This window comes from Aquarana catesbeiana, linkage group LG04 (assembly GCF_042186555.1).
Source record: "Aquarana catesbeiana isolate 2022-GZ linkage group LG04, ASM4218655v1, whole genome shotgun sequence".
NCBI classification, from domain to species: Eukaryota; Metazoa; Chordata; class Amphibia; order Anura; family Ranidae; genus Aquarana; species Aquarana catesbeiana.
The window spans coordinates 106,717,193-106,732,113 of record NC_133327.1 but is presented as its reverse complement, the minus strand read 5'-3'; the positions used below and the strand labels follow the sequence as shown (position 1 = coordinate 106,732,113).

Sequence of the window (14,921 nt, the reverse complement as noted above, 5' to 3'; positions counted from 1 at the left end):
CTTATTTTGTATAAGAGCAGCATATGCTGCATGATTTTACAAGCTATTTTCAAAGCTTTTAGTAATCTTTCAGCAGCTTTCTTGAAGCACTTTTTAGCTCTATTTTGGGGATGTTAAACACTGATCAAAATGAAAGTACTTCAGCAGGCTTTTCAGCAAGCTTCAGTGCTGCCTAAAACGTCTTAAAGCCTGCTAGAAGTTTGTTTAGGGCTCATTCCCACAGCCACTGAGGACCGTACACTACGAATAGAAGTATATTTCTGCATCCAGTGTGATTGTGTACAGTCACCTGTACAAATCATTGACACACTGCAGCTGTAGTCCAGTAATGGCACCTCTGAGTGCTGACATCGGTACAGACAGGTGTGCGCCCTGTATGCAGAGAATTTATGTCCAGGGGCGGAAATCCATCCCTGTATGCATATAAATGCTTGGATGTGCAGTTGCCAGCATACGGACGCAACCTCATTGATTTGTACAGGCAGCTTTACAGAAATACCTGTACTCCCAAGTGCAGAACTATATGCGTCTTTTATGATGTACAGTCCTCTGCGGCTATGTGAATGAGCCCTTAGAGCGGGGGGTTGGTAACCCATCAAATGCAGTCCACCTGTTGACCACAGGCAGGTGACAGACTGCGAACAGGTTCCTGCGCAGCAGACTCCTGCCTTCTATGTGCCGGTCCTTGTCTCCTCTCCCAGCCTCAAGGCTCCTGCGTGGCTCTGCCGTGCCTTCTATATCCTGCTCCTTCTTTCTTCCTCCCTCCCCAGCCTCCTCCATCGCAATAAAACAGCAGAGATCGGGAGGCAGCGCAGTTCAGGCGGGAGGAGGAGCCGGCCAAATTAACTTTTTATGTTAAATGTGATTGAAATGTGATTGGTTGCTAGGACACAGGGTGGCCCTAAGCAACCAATCACCAGCTTGCTAATATGAAAAGTCACTCTGCCAGCTCTCGCCCTCTGACCAGAACTGTGCTGCCTCCCGGTCTCCGCTGTGGAAACATGTAGGGCGCTATGCTATGGCAGGGAATTGGGGGGGCATTGATTACTGCGCTATAGGGGAAAGGGGGGGCAGAAGACACCAATGTGTGTGTGTTGGGGGGGAGGTGATGTGAAGGTGGCAGAGGACACTGTTATGGGCAGGGTCACCCCATAGCAGTGTCCTTCACCACCCTTCACACCACCCTCCACCTCCCCCCCTCCCTCTCTTAAACCCTGCATTCTGAGCCTAACATACTCCTGATCTCCGCGTTCTGAGCGCATCGCACTCCTGAACCCTGCATTCTGAGCGCAACACACTCCTGAAGCCTGCATTTTCTTGTAATACATTTTTGTTCTGAGTAATATTATTTTATAAAAAATAAGGGGGGGGGGGGGGGTCCGTCTTGCTGTCCTTTTGGGGGGGAGGGGGGAAGACACTATGCCCGGTGATCTTTTGACCTAGTGTTGTTCAAGTAGATCCCAATCCTCAAAGGTTGCCTTAACCCTGCCTTAGAGCAGTGGTTGTCAACTTGTGAGGTTTAGGAGGCCTCATGTATGACTCCTGCCAGTTTCAAAGGACTGCACATAAACTTCAGTGTATGGCAGAAGTCTGTCGGACTTTAAAAAGTATTAGAGACTGCCAGAGACTGTGAACATGCAACAAGTGTGGATGGAGACTGAAGACACACTGCAGGAGACAGTCAGACACTGGCTTTATGCAGCATGAGACTGCTGGAAAACACTAACATTATAGCTTACTTTCAAAAGCACCAGGGCCTTATGCCACGTACACACGACCGGACTTTTCGGCATCAAAGGTCCGATGGAACAAATCCGTCGGATAATTCGATCGTGTGTGGGCTTCATCGGACCTTTTCTGTCTAAAAATTTGACGGACCTTAGAAATAGAACAAGTTTCAAATCTTTCCAACGGACTCGATTCCTATCGAAAAATCAGTTCGTCTGTATGCTAGTCCAACAGACCAAAAACGATGCAAGGGCAGCTATTGGCTACTGGCTATGAACTTCCTTATTCTAGTCCGGTCATATGTCATCACGTTCGAAACGATCAGACTTTGGTGTGATCATGTGTAGGCAAGTCCGTTTCGTTGGAACTCCGTCAAAGTCCTTCAGAGTTCAGTCCAATGAGAAGTCCGCTCGTGTGTACGCGGCATTAGAGTTAGACGGCACTCTCATTATGAAAAGTGCTCAAAGGTGAACAGCTAAATACAAAGTTGTATTGCACATAAAGGCACTATCTTACCTGCCAAAGCATTTGTATTTCTGGCCATCCAGTCCTGAAATGTACACAGCCTGGACATACAGCACAGCTCTGTCTGATAGGAAAGGTGACATAACTTTTTTGTGCTACAGTTAAAGTGCGACTTCATCCATTTAAAAAAAAAAAAAAAAAAAGAAGTCAGCAGTTACAAATACTGTAACTGCTTGATTTTAGAAATCTGATACATTCCAGGCCCAGAAGTCCAGCTCTCTTTCACCACTTTGGATCCCTGGTACTGTCATCTTGGATTTGAGAGCCAGCTGTAACTTTGTGGTGTATCACAGCTAGCTCCCTCTGTGCATGCGTGAGATCCCGTGGTACACTGATCCTACTGCCTCCTGGGATATGCGAGGTGTCCCAGAATGCTGCTAGTGGGGGAGCGAGGTGGGCCCAAGCAGACGTAATTTTTGCCTAAGGGAGGATTAAAGAAGTAGGAATGGGTACCTGTCAAAAAAAGTACCCGCTCCCCATAAAGAGCAAAAAAAAAAAAAAATGCTCAAATGTGTTATGAGTGTGGAGAAGGATGAGCAGTACTTTTATTTTCAAGTAAAAAGGTCCACTTTTAGTAACATTTAGAGGTTTTTCCCTCCCCTAGCCTGTGACTGGACAATGAAAGTAAAAGCAGCTAACTGATGAGCTCATCTGAAAATAAGGATTTTCACAACTAGGTATAGTGATCTTGTCCTTTATTCACATAGTTAACTAGGGCTGAAACAACTAATCGATTAATCGACAACTAATCGATTAATCGACAACTAATTGATTAATCGATTATGAAATTAATCGATTACTATTTTCATAATCGATTAATCGGCCAGTAACATAATGGGGTTAAAAAAACTAAAATAAGCCCTTTATAGTACAAAAAGAGCAAATAATCACTACTGTAAATATTACTTTCACAGTTCTACAGTAAAAAAAATGAACCCCTTACAGTAGTGATTATCTGTGTTTTTTTTTTTTGTACTATAAAGGGCTCATTTTAGTTTTTTTTTACCCCATTAAGTTACTTAGTTGTCTTAGACCTGGTTCATATCTGTGTGTTCAGTGCTTTTTGCAGAAACGCACTACAGTCTATTTACATGGTTTCCTATGGGACACGTTCACATCTATGCTTTTTTCAGCCGCTGCCTATTTGGAAAGGGTCAGGGACTTTTTTTTTAATGCAAAACGGTGCTTTTTTTGTACTTCAATGGAAAAGCTGCAGAAAAGCATGTAATTATTGCAGCAGTTTTTGTTTTTTTTTTATTCTTCCCAACTACAAATTGGCTAAAAATAAATGCAAAAACGCAAATCGTTGCACAATCACGTGCGCAAAAGTCAAAAAGCACTGCAGAAACAGATCAAAAGCAAACTGCATAGGTGTGTACCGAGCCTTATGCTGGCCACTAGGGGTGTTGAAATTAATCGTCGAATCGATGCATCGGGATTCGACTGTCCACGATGCGGCATCGATTCTGTAGCCTTAAGAAATCGATTATTGAGGATGACGTCATCCTCGCGCCGTGCCGCCGCACCATGCCCTGCCTCCGAGTGGAGCTGAAAGCCGAAGTTTCTGCGCCGTTTTGATCCGCCTCCCACTGACGTCACCCCCCCTGTGTCGCGAGGAGAGGAGGCCTTCCATTCATCCCCTTCTCTCTCCCCTCATCGTCCCACCCCCTCACCAGCCAATAGATAGTGATCCCAGGCGGCGTCATGGTGGTGGAATGCGGAAGTGAGGAGCCACGCTGTGTGCACGTTGGAAACATGGAGCGCCGGCGCCGGAGCTTGTGGTGGCTGGAGCTGTCCCTGCTGCTAAGAGTGGTGGCCGCGACCGGCTTCTGGAGCACGGAGCTCCGAGGAGGAGAGTGGAGCCATCAGTGCTTTTGGTCCCGGAAGGTTTCAGAGCGGTGATGGAGGAGGATGAGGCAGAGCTGGAGGAGAGCCAGAAGAGCAGTAGAGCCAGGTGAGGGGGCCATGGGGAGGACACTGAGAACTAAAGACTGACATGGTAAGGGAGGTGCCAGACTGTATGCAATAAAACCAAAAATGGTGTGCAGTGCTTTGCAGTGACAAATGTACAAAAGAGTGTTATTAAGTACGTAGTGAACAAATATAGTCATAATCTGTGATCTGATTGAAAGAAATCTTCTGTATATTCAAAGTAATTCCAGTGCTTAGTGTTCTCTGCTGTGTTCAAATCATTCCTGATTTCTGGTGAATGATTTGAACACAGCGGAGAACACTCAGCACTGGAATTACTTTGAATACACAAAATATTTCTTTTAATCAGATCACAGATTATATATTTCAGGACTATATTTATTCACTACGTAAGACTCTTTTGTGCATTTATTATCACCACAAAGCACTGCACACCATTTTTTGTTTTATTGCCCTATCTGCATGCTCACTGTGTAGAGGTGGGGGGGGGGGGGGGCTGCGGCGGTGAAGAGCAGAGGACTGTTTGGATGCTGGTCGAGAAGGATGGGAATTGGTCCGTGGTGACACTGGGCAGGGGAGCGCTATGGTAATAGTATTATATGGTGACAGGTTAGTGGTGAGGGGGGGCGGGGTATTGGTCATCTTGGATAGGACAGTCTGGCACCTCCCTTACCATGTTCAGCAGGTCTGCAGTCTCTGATCATCTCCTGTACCATGTCTGCAGTCTCTGATCATCTCCTGTACCATGTCTGCAGTCTCTGATCATCTCCTGTACCATGTCTGCAGTCTCTGACCATCTCCTGTATCATGTCTGCAGTCTCTGATCATCTCCTGTATCATGTCTGCAGTCTCTGACCATCTTCTGTAGTAATTTGGGGGCAATCTGGAGCTCCTCTTTAAGTTGTCTGCTGTGTTTACACTTTGCTACATGCAGGGAGTGTTGTCTTTTTTTTAAGAACAGATAAAATTTTAAAAATGGAGTTCTTCTGACTACTTAAATTTTTTGGATGAAAATCGCGCGCAGTAATCGTGATGCATCGTGAATCGTGGACCTGATAATCGTAATCGAATCGAATCGTGAGGCCAGTGAAGATGCGCACCCCTACTGGCCACACCGATCAATTTTCAGACGAAATATTCAGACGAGATTATTCGGACGAAAAATCTTTGTACATTCGCTGAATGAAAGAATGTTGTTTGAAATTTTCACTTGGTTTTTAACGTTCTGTTTTTAAAATTAATGTAATTTCTTAACGAAAACCACATACACTGTCTAAAAATTCCTTCGACCAAGAAGTTTGCTATTATTTCAAAATTTTCCCGTCACATAGGTTGAAAATGAACGTCGATTTGACCCCACTAATGATTAGAAAATCGAACGAAGGTTCTTAAAATAACTTTTTTTTTTTTTTTTTTTTTTTTTTTAAGGAAGACATTGTTAAATTAAAAAATTTGATCTCGGAGTCTTATGATAGTTACCAGATTCACATTTTAATAGTATATACAGTATATATCTCCTATAGTATATACAGTATATATCTCTTCTGTCTGTTATGCTCAGAGTGGATTAGATATTTTGCTCCCTAACCATATAGTTGGTTATTTATATTTACCACTGCATAGAGATATACAAGAATAAATGGCCTTTTTTTTGAAAACTTTACATATTAACTAAATTATACACCACACTTTTTTTTTTTTTAGGATTATTAACCAATTAATCGAAACAATAATCGGCCAACTAATCGATTATGAAAATAATCGTTAGTTGCAGCCCTAGAGTTAACAGACATCACAAGCTAAAATTTCGAGACCTCACAAGATGACTTTTTCAAGAGAGAGTGAGATCCTGAAACGTCTGCTTTTGATGCTTGTTGCTTTAATCCTGCATCAAGGACTGGGTTGCCACTAAACCAAGGTGTGGTGGTGAAGATATTTATTTTCTCATTATATGTCGCCATCTATCAATCAATCAATTCACTACAGTAACCTGCATGAACTGTGGGCAAGCCTATAAGGTTTGCAACGGATACACTATTACTTCTCTGATAAGCCCATCTGTCACTCTGCTCACTCCTGCTATCAGTATGTGTCTTGTTGGCCCATGAGCTCTGCAGCACAACAAACTAGTCCCTTGTGCTGCTTCATTCCTATTCTAATCACTGGTGTACAAAGACTGCAAGAGGCCGATACATTTAGGTACTTTCACTGCTTGCAATTCATTTGTGTCTTCTAAATCTGCCTAGAGTTCAGCTTTAACATGCCCAAACTAGCACTACGAGTGCCTTGAAGGCTTCAAGGAAGCAACTCGGAGTTTACATGAAAGCTTTTCAAATTTACTGTGAAAGCTTGATGTACACTCTGCTCTTATACCTATAAAAAGGAAAAATTGTGTGTAGGGGCAGAGTGTGAATTGATAGAAAACCCTTAAGGAGGTACCATCCCTAGAAGAACAATTCTAGAAATACAACAAAAGAGAGTTTGGGACTTTGCATGTACCTCCTTGGGTTAAAACCACCTGACAAAATAGTTTTACAATTATTTTTCTCACATCTTTATTAAAAGTACTATACAATTTCCAAAAAGGGGGTTTGTTCTTTTAAAAACAAGTTAAACTGGCTTGTCCAGGGTTCTGTTATCTTGGGCTTGAGATACAATTTTTATGGCCAATAAAAATCAGATCTCAAGCCCAAGATAACCGCACCCTGGACAAACCAGTTTAACTTGTTTTTAAATGAACAAACCCCCTTTTTGGAAATTGTTTAGTACTTTGAGAAAAGATCATTTTAAAATCATTTTTCACATATTTTGTCAAGTGGTTGTTGAACCCAAGGAGGTACATGCAAAGTCCCAAACTCTTTTTTGTTTGTATTCTTATACCTGGGTGTGTATTTGGGTGTGTTTTGCACTCCACTGGCTTTAAAAAAAAAAAAAAAAAAATTGGGTTTCCGTTCGCAAATACTGTGCGAGCCATGTTATTCTCTAGGGTCTTCACTAAAAAATATATATATATATATATATATATATATATATATATATATATATATAAATAATATATTATTCTCTAGGGTCTTCGCTAAAAATATATATATAATGTAATGTAATTTTCTAGCAAAAAAAATACTGATTTTTACTTGTAAGCAACAAGTGTCAAAAATAGGCTTTGTCCAGAAGTGGTTAAGTGGCCCTCGCTCTTCAAAAGGTTGAGCACCCCTGCTGTAAGACGTCACATAGCAAAGCTTTTTATACCTCAGAACTGAGATGAAGGAAAAAACATTTTAGTTGGCTGTCAATTCTAAACTTCAGGCAGCCTACTAAATCCAAAAATGAAATGCATACGCTTTGCCACACAGTTGTGGCAAGAGATAAGACCAGATCTATCTCTGCTGCAATTAAGTGACACCTATAGGTCTTGTCCCCTCCCTCAGCATTCGACTGGGGAATGAAAGGAGAAATTGCAGAATGATGAACACATCTCTTGTCAATTTCCTCCTGATCAGCAGGTAACTTGATAGCACCTGACTGGCAACTTGTGCTGCTTCTTCCTCCTCCAGTCTGAGCTCTGTTGTGCATGGGATTGCAAGAGGCTGATACCTGGTCACATTCAGGTACTTGCACTGCATGCATTAAAAAATATGACGCACTAATGAAGCTGCATTTATTAGTACCTTTTTTATATCTGCCTAGAGTTCAGTCTTAGGTTTATTAAACGGCAGTGGAGGGCCCCTATTTTCATTAGGGATTCATAGGTAAAAATACTACATTAAATTGCGCAAACAGCAGGTGATTTTACAACCAATCATTGAAAAACAAATGTTCCTGGCAACGTCAAAATCCATTAGAAGATCTTTATTGACATGATAGTCTGTATTAAAAAGGGCTAACAAGTTTTGGCATATAGCCTTGATCATCAGTTGATTTTACAACTAATCTTCTCTTTTATTTTGTGTACATATTTAATGAGCATGTTATTCCAGACTTACATTTAGGTATTGTGGTCCTTTAAATACTAATTTTCTGCCATGTTTTTTTTTTTTTTTTTAATAATGACAGATTTTGGAAAACCTGGAGAATGGGTTTGCAGAAGATGGAAGCATGATCACTATGACAAATAGTAATAGACAAGGTAAGTGTATTTCCACATTAGCGGTTTTATGTTTACACTGTGTCCTTGCATCATGTGACCTCAATGCACTTTTACCTGGCTATACATACAGCAAGGAGGAAGAGCACACGGGTCATATGAGCAGCCTTTAATGTATGAATTCTGTTAAGAGATTCCCCAAGACAGCACCCAGTTGTGTAGAACTTGTATATAATGAGAACATCCTAGCAAATCTCATTCTAACAATTGTATATTATTGTACCTGAATCCATTGGTGCAGTCTTCTGTTGGATATACTGTGCTGATGACTTGGTAAAATTGCCTGGGAACCAGCAGTTTATTGCCAGAGAAACCCCAGCTGCATTATACTGGCTTTCTAATATGTTGATGGTAGACCTCTGCTCAATACTTGTCTGCCATCTAGTGTACTTGGGCACTACCTCTGCCCAAGATATGAAGTGAAGCCAAAGCAACCACATTCCAGTTTCCTTTTTGCAGTGAGTGTCTGAAATGAATAAGTGCACTGTAATTAAACACATGACTTTTGCATGCAAGCTATCCATTCAAGTGGCTGCTATTTTTAACCCTGCCATCTGGCAGGTGTATACCTGTTGTTACCACATGTATTCTTCATATTCTGAAATCTAAACCCATGAAAATGAAGACCAATGCATTCACTGATTCCTATACTGTCTTCTGTTAGAGCCCAATACAGCCTTTCCCATCCCTTTGGTACATGAGAGACAGGTTACACAGAACCAAATTTTGGCAGGATGCTGCAGTTTAATTTAGTAGCCATATAAAATATCTTCCAAGTGTGTACTGAGGGTACAGGGATGAGGGAAGGCCGATTGATACGCGAGGTATTGCATTTCGCTGCACGCATCTCATAAATCGACCCTCATGCTGGCAGATTGTCGGTTGAACCCAAAATTTCCCAATCTGGACACCGGTAACAACTGTAAAACAACCAATCTCTCACCACTGCCACCAGATGCCAAGGAAACACAACAACAGCGACCCGATAATCAGAGCCAAGACCTTGTTTGGTGGAGGAGGAATGAGGAGCGTACTTTGGAAAGGTTAAACCCGTAGGGATACAGTTACTGCAGCAATGTATGGCACCACTAGAGGGGCAAACAGAGTTGCCTGAACACACACAGGATACAGATCATACAGTCTGGAGCACTCAAGTCTTTAGAGCAGATTGACACACACTTCTGAGATTCCTCAAGCTACCCTGCAAGCTAAAATCCTTTTGTTATTACTTTTCCTACTGCCACATGTACACCAGACATGCAACTTAGGCAGGCCATAGAGGGTGCAAATTTCCTTCCTTTTTCTTTGCAGGAAAGAAATTTGCACATCAAATTTCCTCATCAAAGCAGACAGTGCTGACAGGGGAATCCCTCCTGCCGAGACATTGTATTGGGGACAAGACAATGATTATTGCTAGCGGCGATCAACTTGGTACATTCAGCCTGCCCATACATGGTTCAAATATCGACCAGTTCCTGCTGAGCCAGCTGAGATTCGAACCATATATGGCCAGCCTTCTGGCCCGTACACATGATCCGAAAATCGGATGAAAAATACAGTTTTCAAACCGATCATATGGTAATTGGATCATTGGTACAGAGCTTTCAAGAGCCAATCACGACAGTTTATCCGATTGGGCAAACCCAAAAAAATGTTCTCGTATGATACCAGATCGCACAATTTTCATTTAATCAGTACAGGTTTTTTTTTTTTTTTTTTTTTTTTATTCTGTCGTACATGAATTGTCGTAACTTTAGTAACCTCCATTTTCCATATGCGACTAGCATGCAAAAAAAAAAAAGAAAATGGATGATCCATATAGTTTGGGCCATGCAATTTGCCACCACCTGCAGTTTTTCAGCTGGACAGACTGGACTGCTAGGCAACCACATACACACACCTGTCTGGCAGATCTGCTAGTTTACACACACAGACACTGATCTACATGCAAGCCTCAGCCACACAATGCAATTTTGTACAGATCAACAATGAACTTGTACCAAGCGTACAGACACTGGTAACATAATACACAAATTTCTCTAGGAATATTCATACTTAGCTTAGAACAAAGAAGGAACTTTTAGTTGAGAAATTTCCCTAGGCGGCCAGTGCATAGAATTATGTTCAAAAGGTAAAAATTACAAAAATACAAGGACATACAGAAATTTGGCTATTAATTATAAAATTAGTGGAGAAAAAACAGTAATAAACAAGCTCCTAAGCAAATTACACCATTTTTGTTTTTCTTGCCGCTGTTTATTGTAATATGGATGTGAGATGGACTCTAACCCAGCCAGTCACCTCTGGGATGGTCACCTCACCTGCCTTGAGGAAGATTAATTGGCCATAGGTTATATAGACCAGCCAGTTATATAGACCAGAGGTAGGGTTTCCGACGTCGACACCCAGTCATCATGGTAAATCCAAATACTGCATGACTGCCGTGGACAGGATTTATATATAAGTTTTGTCTGTCTCTAGTGCATTCTGTACAACCAGGAATAGTAGCTTAAAATGCATATTATCAGATATCGGAAGGAATCCTTTTCATCTCTCTGTAATTAACATAATCCTTCTGATCTGAGAAAATGACAAATGTTATGTAGACAATAGGGAGTGGGAGCCTGGTGTGTACAAATGTTTTCCTCCCTGTTGTATGTGGGGTTTTTTGAGTCTCCTGGTCTAAGGCTGCATTCACATTTGCACATTCCAGGAGTAGCACCCCAAATACCGGAAGCAGATTTTCCTAATTATACAGGATTTATATAGCGCTTTACAACATGAGGGCAGACAGTACGGTTACGATACAATTCTGTACAAGTGGGATCAGAGGGTCCTGCTCATTAGAGCTTACATGTGTGTTCTTCCACACTCAAAAACGCATGCTAAAAAAAATGCGCAAACCGGAATGCAGCAAAATGCTCCATGAGCTACTTTGCCACATTTGTTGCACATTAGGCAGCCCATTGAAAACAATAGGCTGCCCTATGCGTGTCCCACAATAAACACGCAAAAATGTGTGCAAAACGTGTTCTTGCTTTGCTAGGTGTGAATGAGGATTCTTTTGTGCGCTTGTGAGGGAATAGTTAATTTACCTCCTATGGCCACAAGCCTACAGGGTATATGCTCATTGGCAGCTAGGTGTCAGTTTCTCAAATGCACAGGCCTAGCTGCCTATTTAAATTTAAAATTTTAACATTTGCCCACTACTGAAATATAAAATCTCTGTGATATCAGCTCACTTCTATATTTTATTGTCACAATGAGTGACTATATAATAAAGGTTAATTGAGTGGACTTCCTCGGTATAGCACTTACAGGGCAGGATAAGCTGGTCACTGATTAATGTTACTTGTTGCTTGAAATTACTTTTGGAAACAAGTGACCAGTAAAGCAAATTAACGCTTTGTCTACTCATACAGTCACAATACTACATATGTGAATTTAAACTTAAAGCTTTTGTTATCATAACAAAAAAAAGTATCCTGTTCCCTTAAAGCATGTTATACAGCACAGTGCTTGTAATTTGGCCCTCTGTAACATCTGAAATACCTGGTTGATCCTGCCTGGCTATACACTTCCCCCCTGTAAACTGACCATGGTTTATCATGGCTGCTGAGCCCTGACATCGTGGTCAGTTTCCGTGTCTCCTTCAGCCGCAGCCCTGCTCTCCTGTGCCCTCCTCCCCCCTCCCCTCCCTGCCTGTCAGCTCCGTCACCTCCATGATCCTCCCCTCCTGGTGCAATCATATCTATACTACGATCATACCATCCCCTCTGTTATATAATGCTATGTGTCCCTGTGCCTGTGTTATATAAAAAAAAAGCTTATTATACCGTATATCAGAACGTCTACTGGCGCTCACGTGACTCCTGGATCTCTCTCCTCTCCTCTTGGACTGACGTCAGTGGCAGTGCTTGGCCCCGCCCACTATAGCTGTCAGATGGGAAGAGGAGCGAGCCAAGGAGTTAAGTGAGTGTCGGGATCCACTCTCATATATGGTAAAATTTGTTTTTTTGGGGTTTTTTTTATAGCACAGGGACACATAGCATTATATAACAGAAGTGATGGTGTGATCATAGTATAATGGGTTAACAGCCACTTTAAACTGAGCATACCAGAAAATCTAAAACTAGCAACAAGTGCTACCATTGTAGATGTTGCTTTCTTTTTGAAGCAAGCCTTAGTGCCCATGTGTGTAGCACTAGGTGCCCTTAGACCATGGGTGCTCAGCTGCTGGCCCTGCAGCTGTTGCGTAACTACAAGTCCCATGAGGCATTGCAAGACTGATAGTTACAAGCAAGACTCCCAAAGTGAGAGGCATGATGGAAATTGAAGTTCCGCAACAGCTGGAGAGCCCCAGGTTGAGCACCCATGTCTTAGATCGGTGGTCTCCAAACTGTGGCCCAGGGGCCGAATATGGCCCTTTGCTTTTCTTTATCTGGCCCTTGGGGCACTATTCCACCAGCTGACACCAATGATGGAGCACCATTCCCCTTACTAACACCAAAAATGGGACACTATTCTTTTCATTGATATCGACAATGGGACACTATTTCCCACCATTAAAACCAATGAAGGGGCACTGATGCAGGGGCATTTTCCATTCCCACTGGCCATAGTCCAGCCCCCCTAAAGCCTTGAAGGACAGTAAACTGGCCCTTTGCTTAGAAAGTTTGGAGACCTTAGATTAAGGAAGTCAAGAAGGACCTGTAACATTACTGAACTGACCTGGAGACTTTTTTTTTATCAGACTTGGGGGATGGGGGAGTCTTTAGGAAATAAGGGGGGATTAAGAAAGCTAGAGTTCCACGTTAAGAATGTAAAACAAATACTGTCACTTTTCCTTTAGTTGCTTATACTTGTGCACAAGCTTAGTTCATTTAGCCATAAGTGGATTGAAAAGCTTACACTGAACATATCACTTGTAATGATCTGCTTAACAAAGACGTATGTGACTTATATTTTTAAAGTTTCTGTTCTTTGTTTGTAACTTAGTCATGGGCACTTTAACCATTAGCCCATTGGCTGTCTCTGCTGTCACATAGATTGCTTTAGATTTATTTTTCTAGCTGGCTACTCGGACCATTTAAGTTATTTTAGCACAAGGACCTTAATGTTCCTTTTTTTGTGATTAACTTTTTCTTACAGTCTCTGCGAAAAGCCCCCAAATCCCATCTGAGCTGTTAATGCATCTACTCTTAGGTAGTTTCACAGATTACAAGAAGGTAAAAATTAACCATTTATAATACAGCAGTGTGCCCCTTTGCCAGCACGTAATACAGGCGGACTGCTGGGACTGGAAAGGGCATGCAGAATGATAGATCTTAGAGCCAGCTACAATAACAGTCTCACCCGCTGAGAGTCACAAAATAGATTGGAAGTCATTTTGGAAGACTTGTGGATTCAGAAAATGAGTTCTGGGTCAGCCAAGTATGGAAGGTCAATAAATTCTCTAGGCAAGCATTCCCCTTGTAAACCAGAGGCTCAGCTCTGCTTCAAAATTGAAATCTACTGTGCATATATCTCTGATGTTTGGTCATAAATTATGAAACATCCTTCCATTCGAGGTCCGGTTTGGCTAGCCGTCACCTAAATCATTCTGCATAGTTCTTCCCTTAAGAACACAGTAACGTTTAAATGCCTGGCTGGGTGGGGGGGTGACCGTTTCCAAACATCTCCGCTAGCTAATTGGGAAAATTGGCTGCCGCATTTTAGGGAACATTGACCGGCTGGAAAGCTGCCTAAAAGATATTTTAATTTAGAGGTGATTTATGGAATGAAACATGAGCATTAGTGACTGGGCTGGGGTTTAAATCATACAGAGGCACCGAACCCCATCTGCATACAAATGTAAGAGGAGCAAAAAATAGCTTGAGCCAGAGCATAACAGACTTTGCTAAAGAAATTGTGTGGGTACAGTACAGACTTCAGCTTGCCTGGAATTCATTAAGCTGTAAAAGATCCTGAACAAAATATAAGTAGAACTTCACCCATGACAGCTGTCAATAATGAGACAAATCAACATTAGGAGTTTTAAAGGCAACTCCAGGCAACACGTTAAAATTGGTGAACTGTTAATGATGTACAGCAAACTACCACAAATTTGTTAAAGGAGACTTGTCATTAGAAAACTATAGGGTTTTCCATTACCTTCTGAAGAAGCGATTTTGTCTGGCTTTCCACTAGCATCAATGCTTTCTGAATCACTAACCTGGAACAAGCATAAAGCAAATTAAGTCAAAACACCTGATCTTTATTCTTCAGATTAATGACTCAAAGTATAAAAGCAAGAGCTAGCTGGGAAACTAGCATTTTCAAAAGAAGGTCAACAATGTTGATCAAATACATTTAAACACAACCTCCTGTGCTTGAGTGTTGTGCTTCCAAGCCTGATGTCTTGCTGCCCCTTCAGGACTATGGTCATTCTTTCAAGTAGCACTATAAAATAACAAAGAGATGGCGCACCTATCTGGCACATTACCACTATATAATTTCATTAGCTAAATAAAACAACTCCTATATACTCACAAACGCATGACAATGACTAGTGTGTCATAAATACTTATGGGACTGCTTTCAGATCCACGCT

The 14,921-nt window shown here is 41.7% G+C and overlaps 1 protein-coding gene across 1 annotated transcript in view; it reads left to right on the top strand.

The window, feature by feature from the left end:
* Positions 1-14,921, top strand: part of TRAPPC12 (trafficking protein particle complex subunit 12) — a 184,641-nt gene that overhangs the window by 84,958 nt on the left and 84,762 nt on the right. The window contains exon 7 of the mRNA XM_073625427.1: positions 8,239-8,311. Coding sequence (XP_073481528.1) covers positions 8,239-8,311 — 73 coding nt within the window. The remainder of the gene's footprint in view (positions 1-8,238; positions 8,312-14,921) is intronic.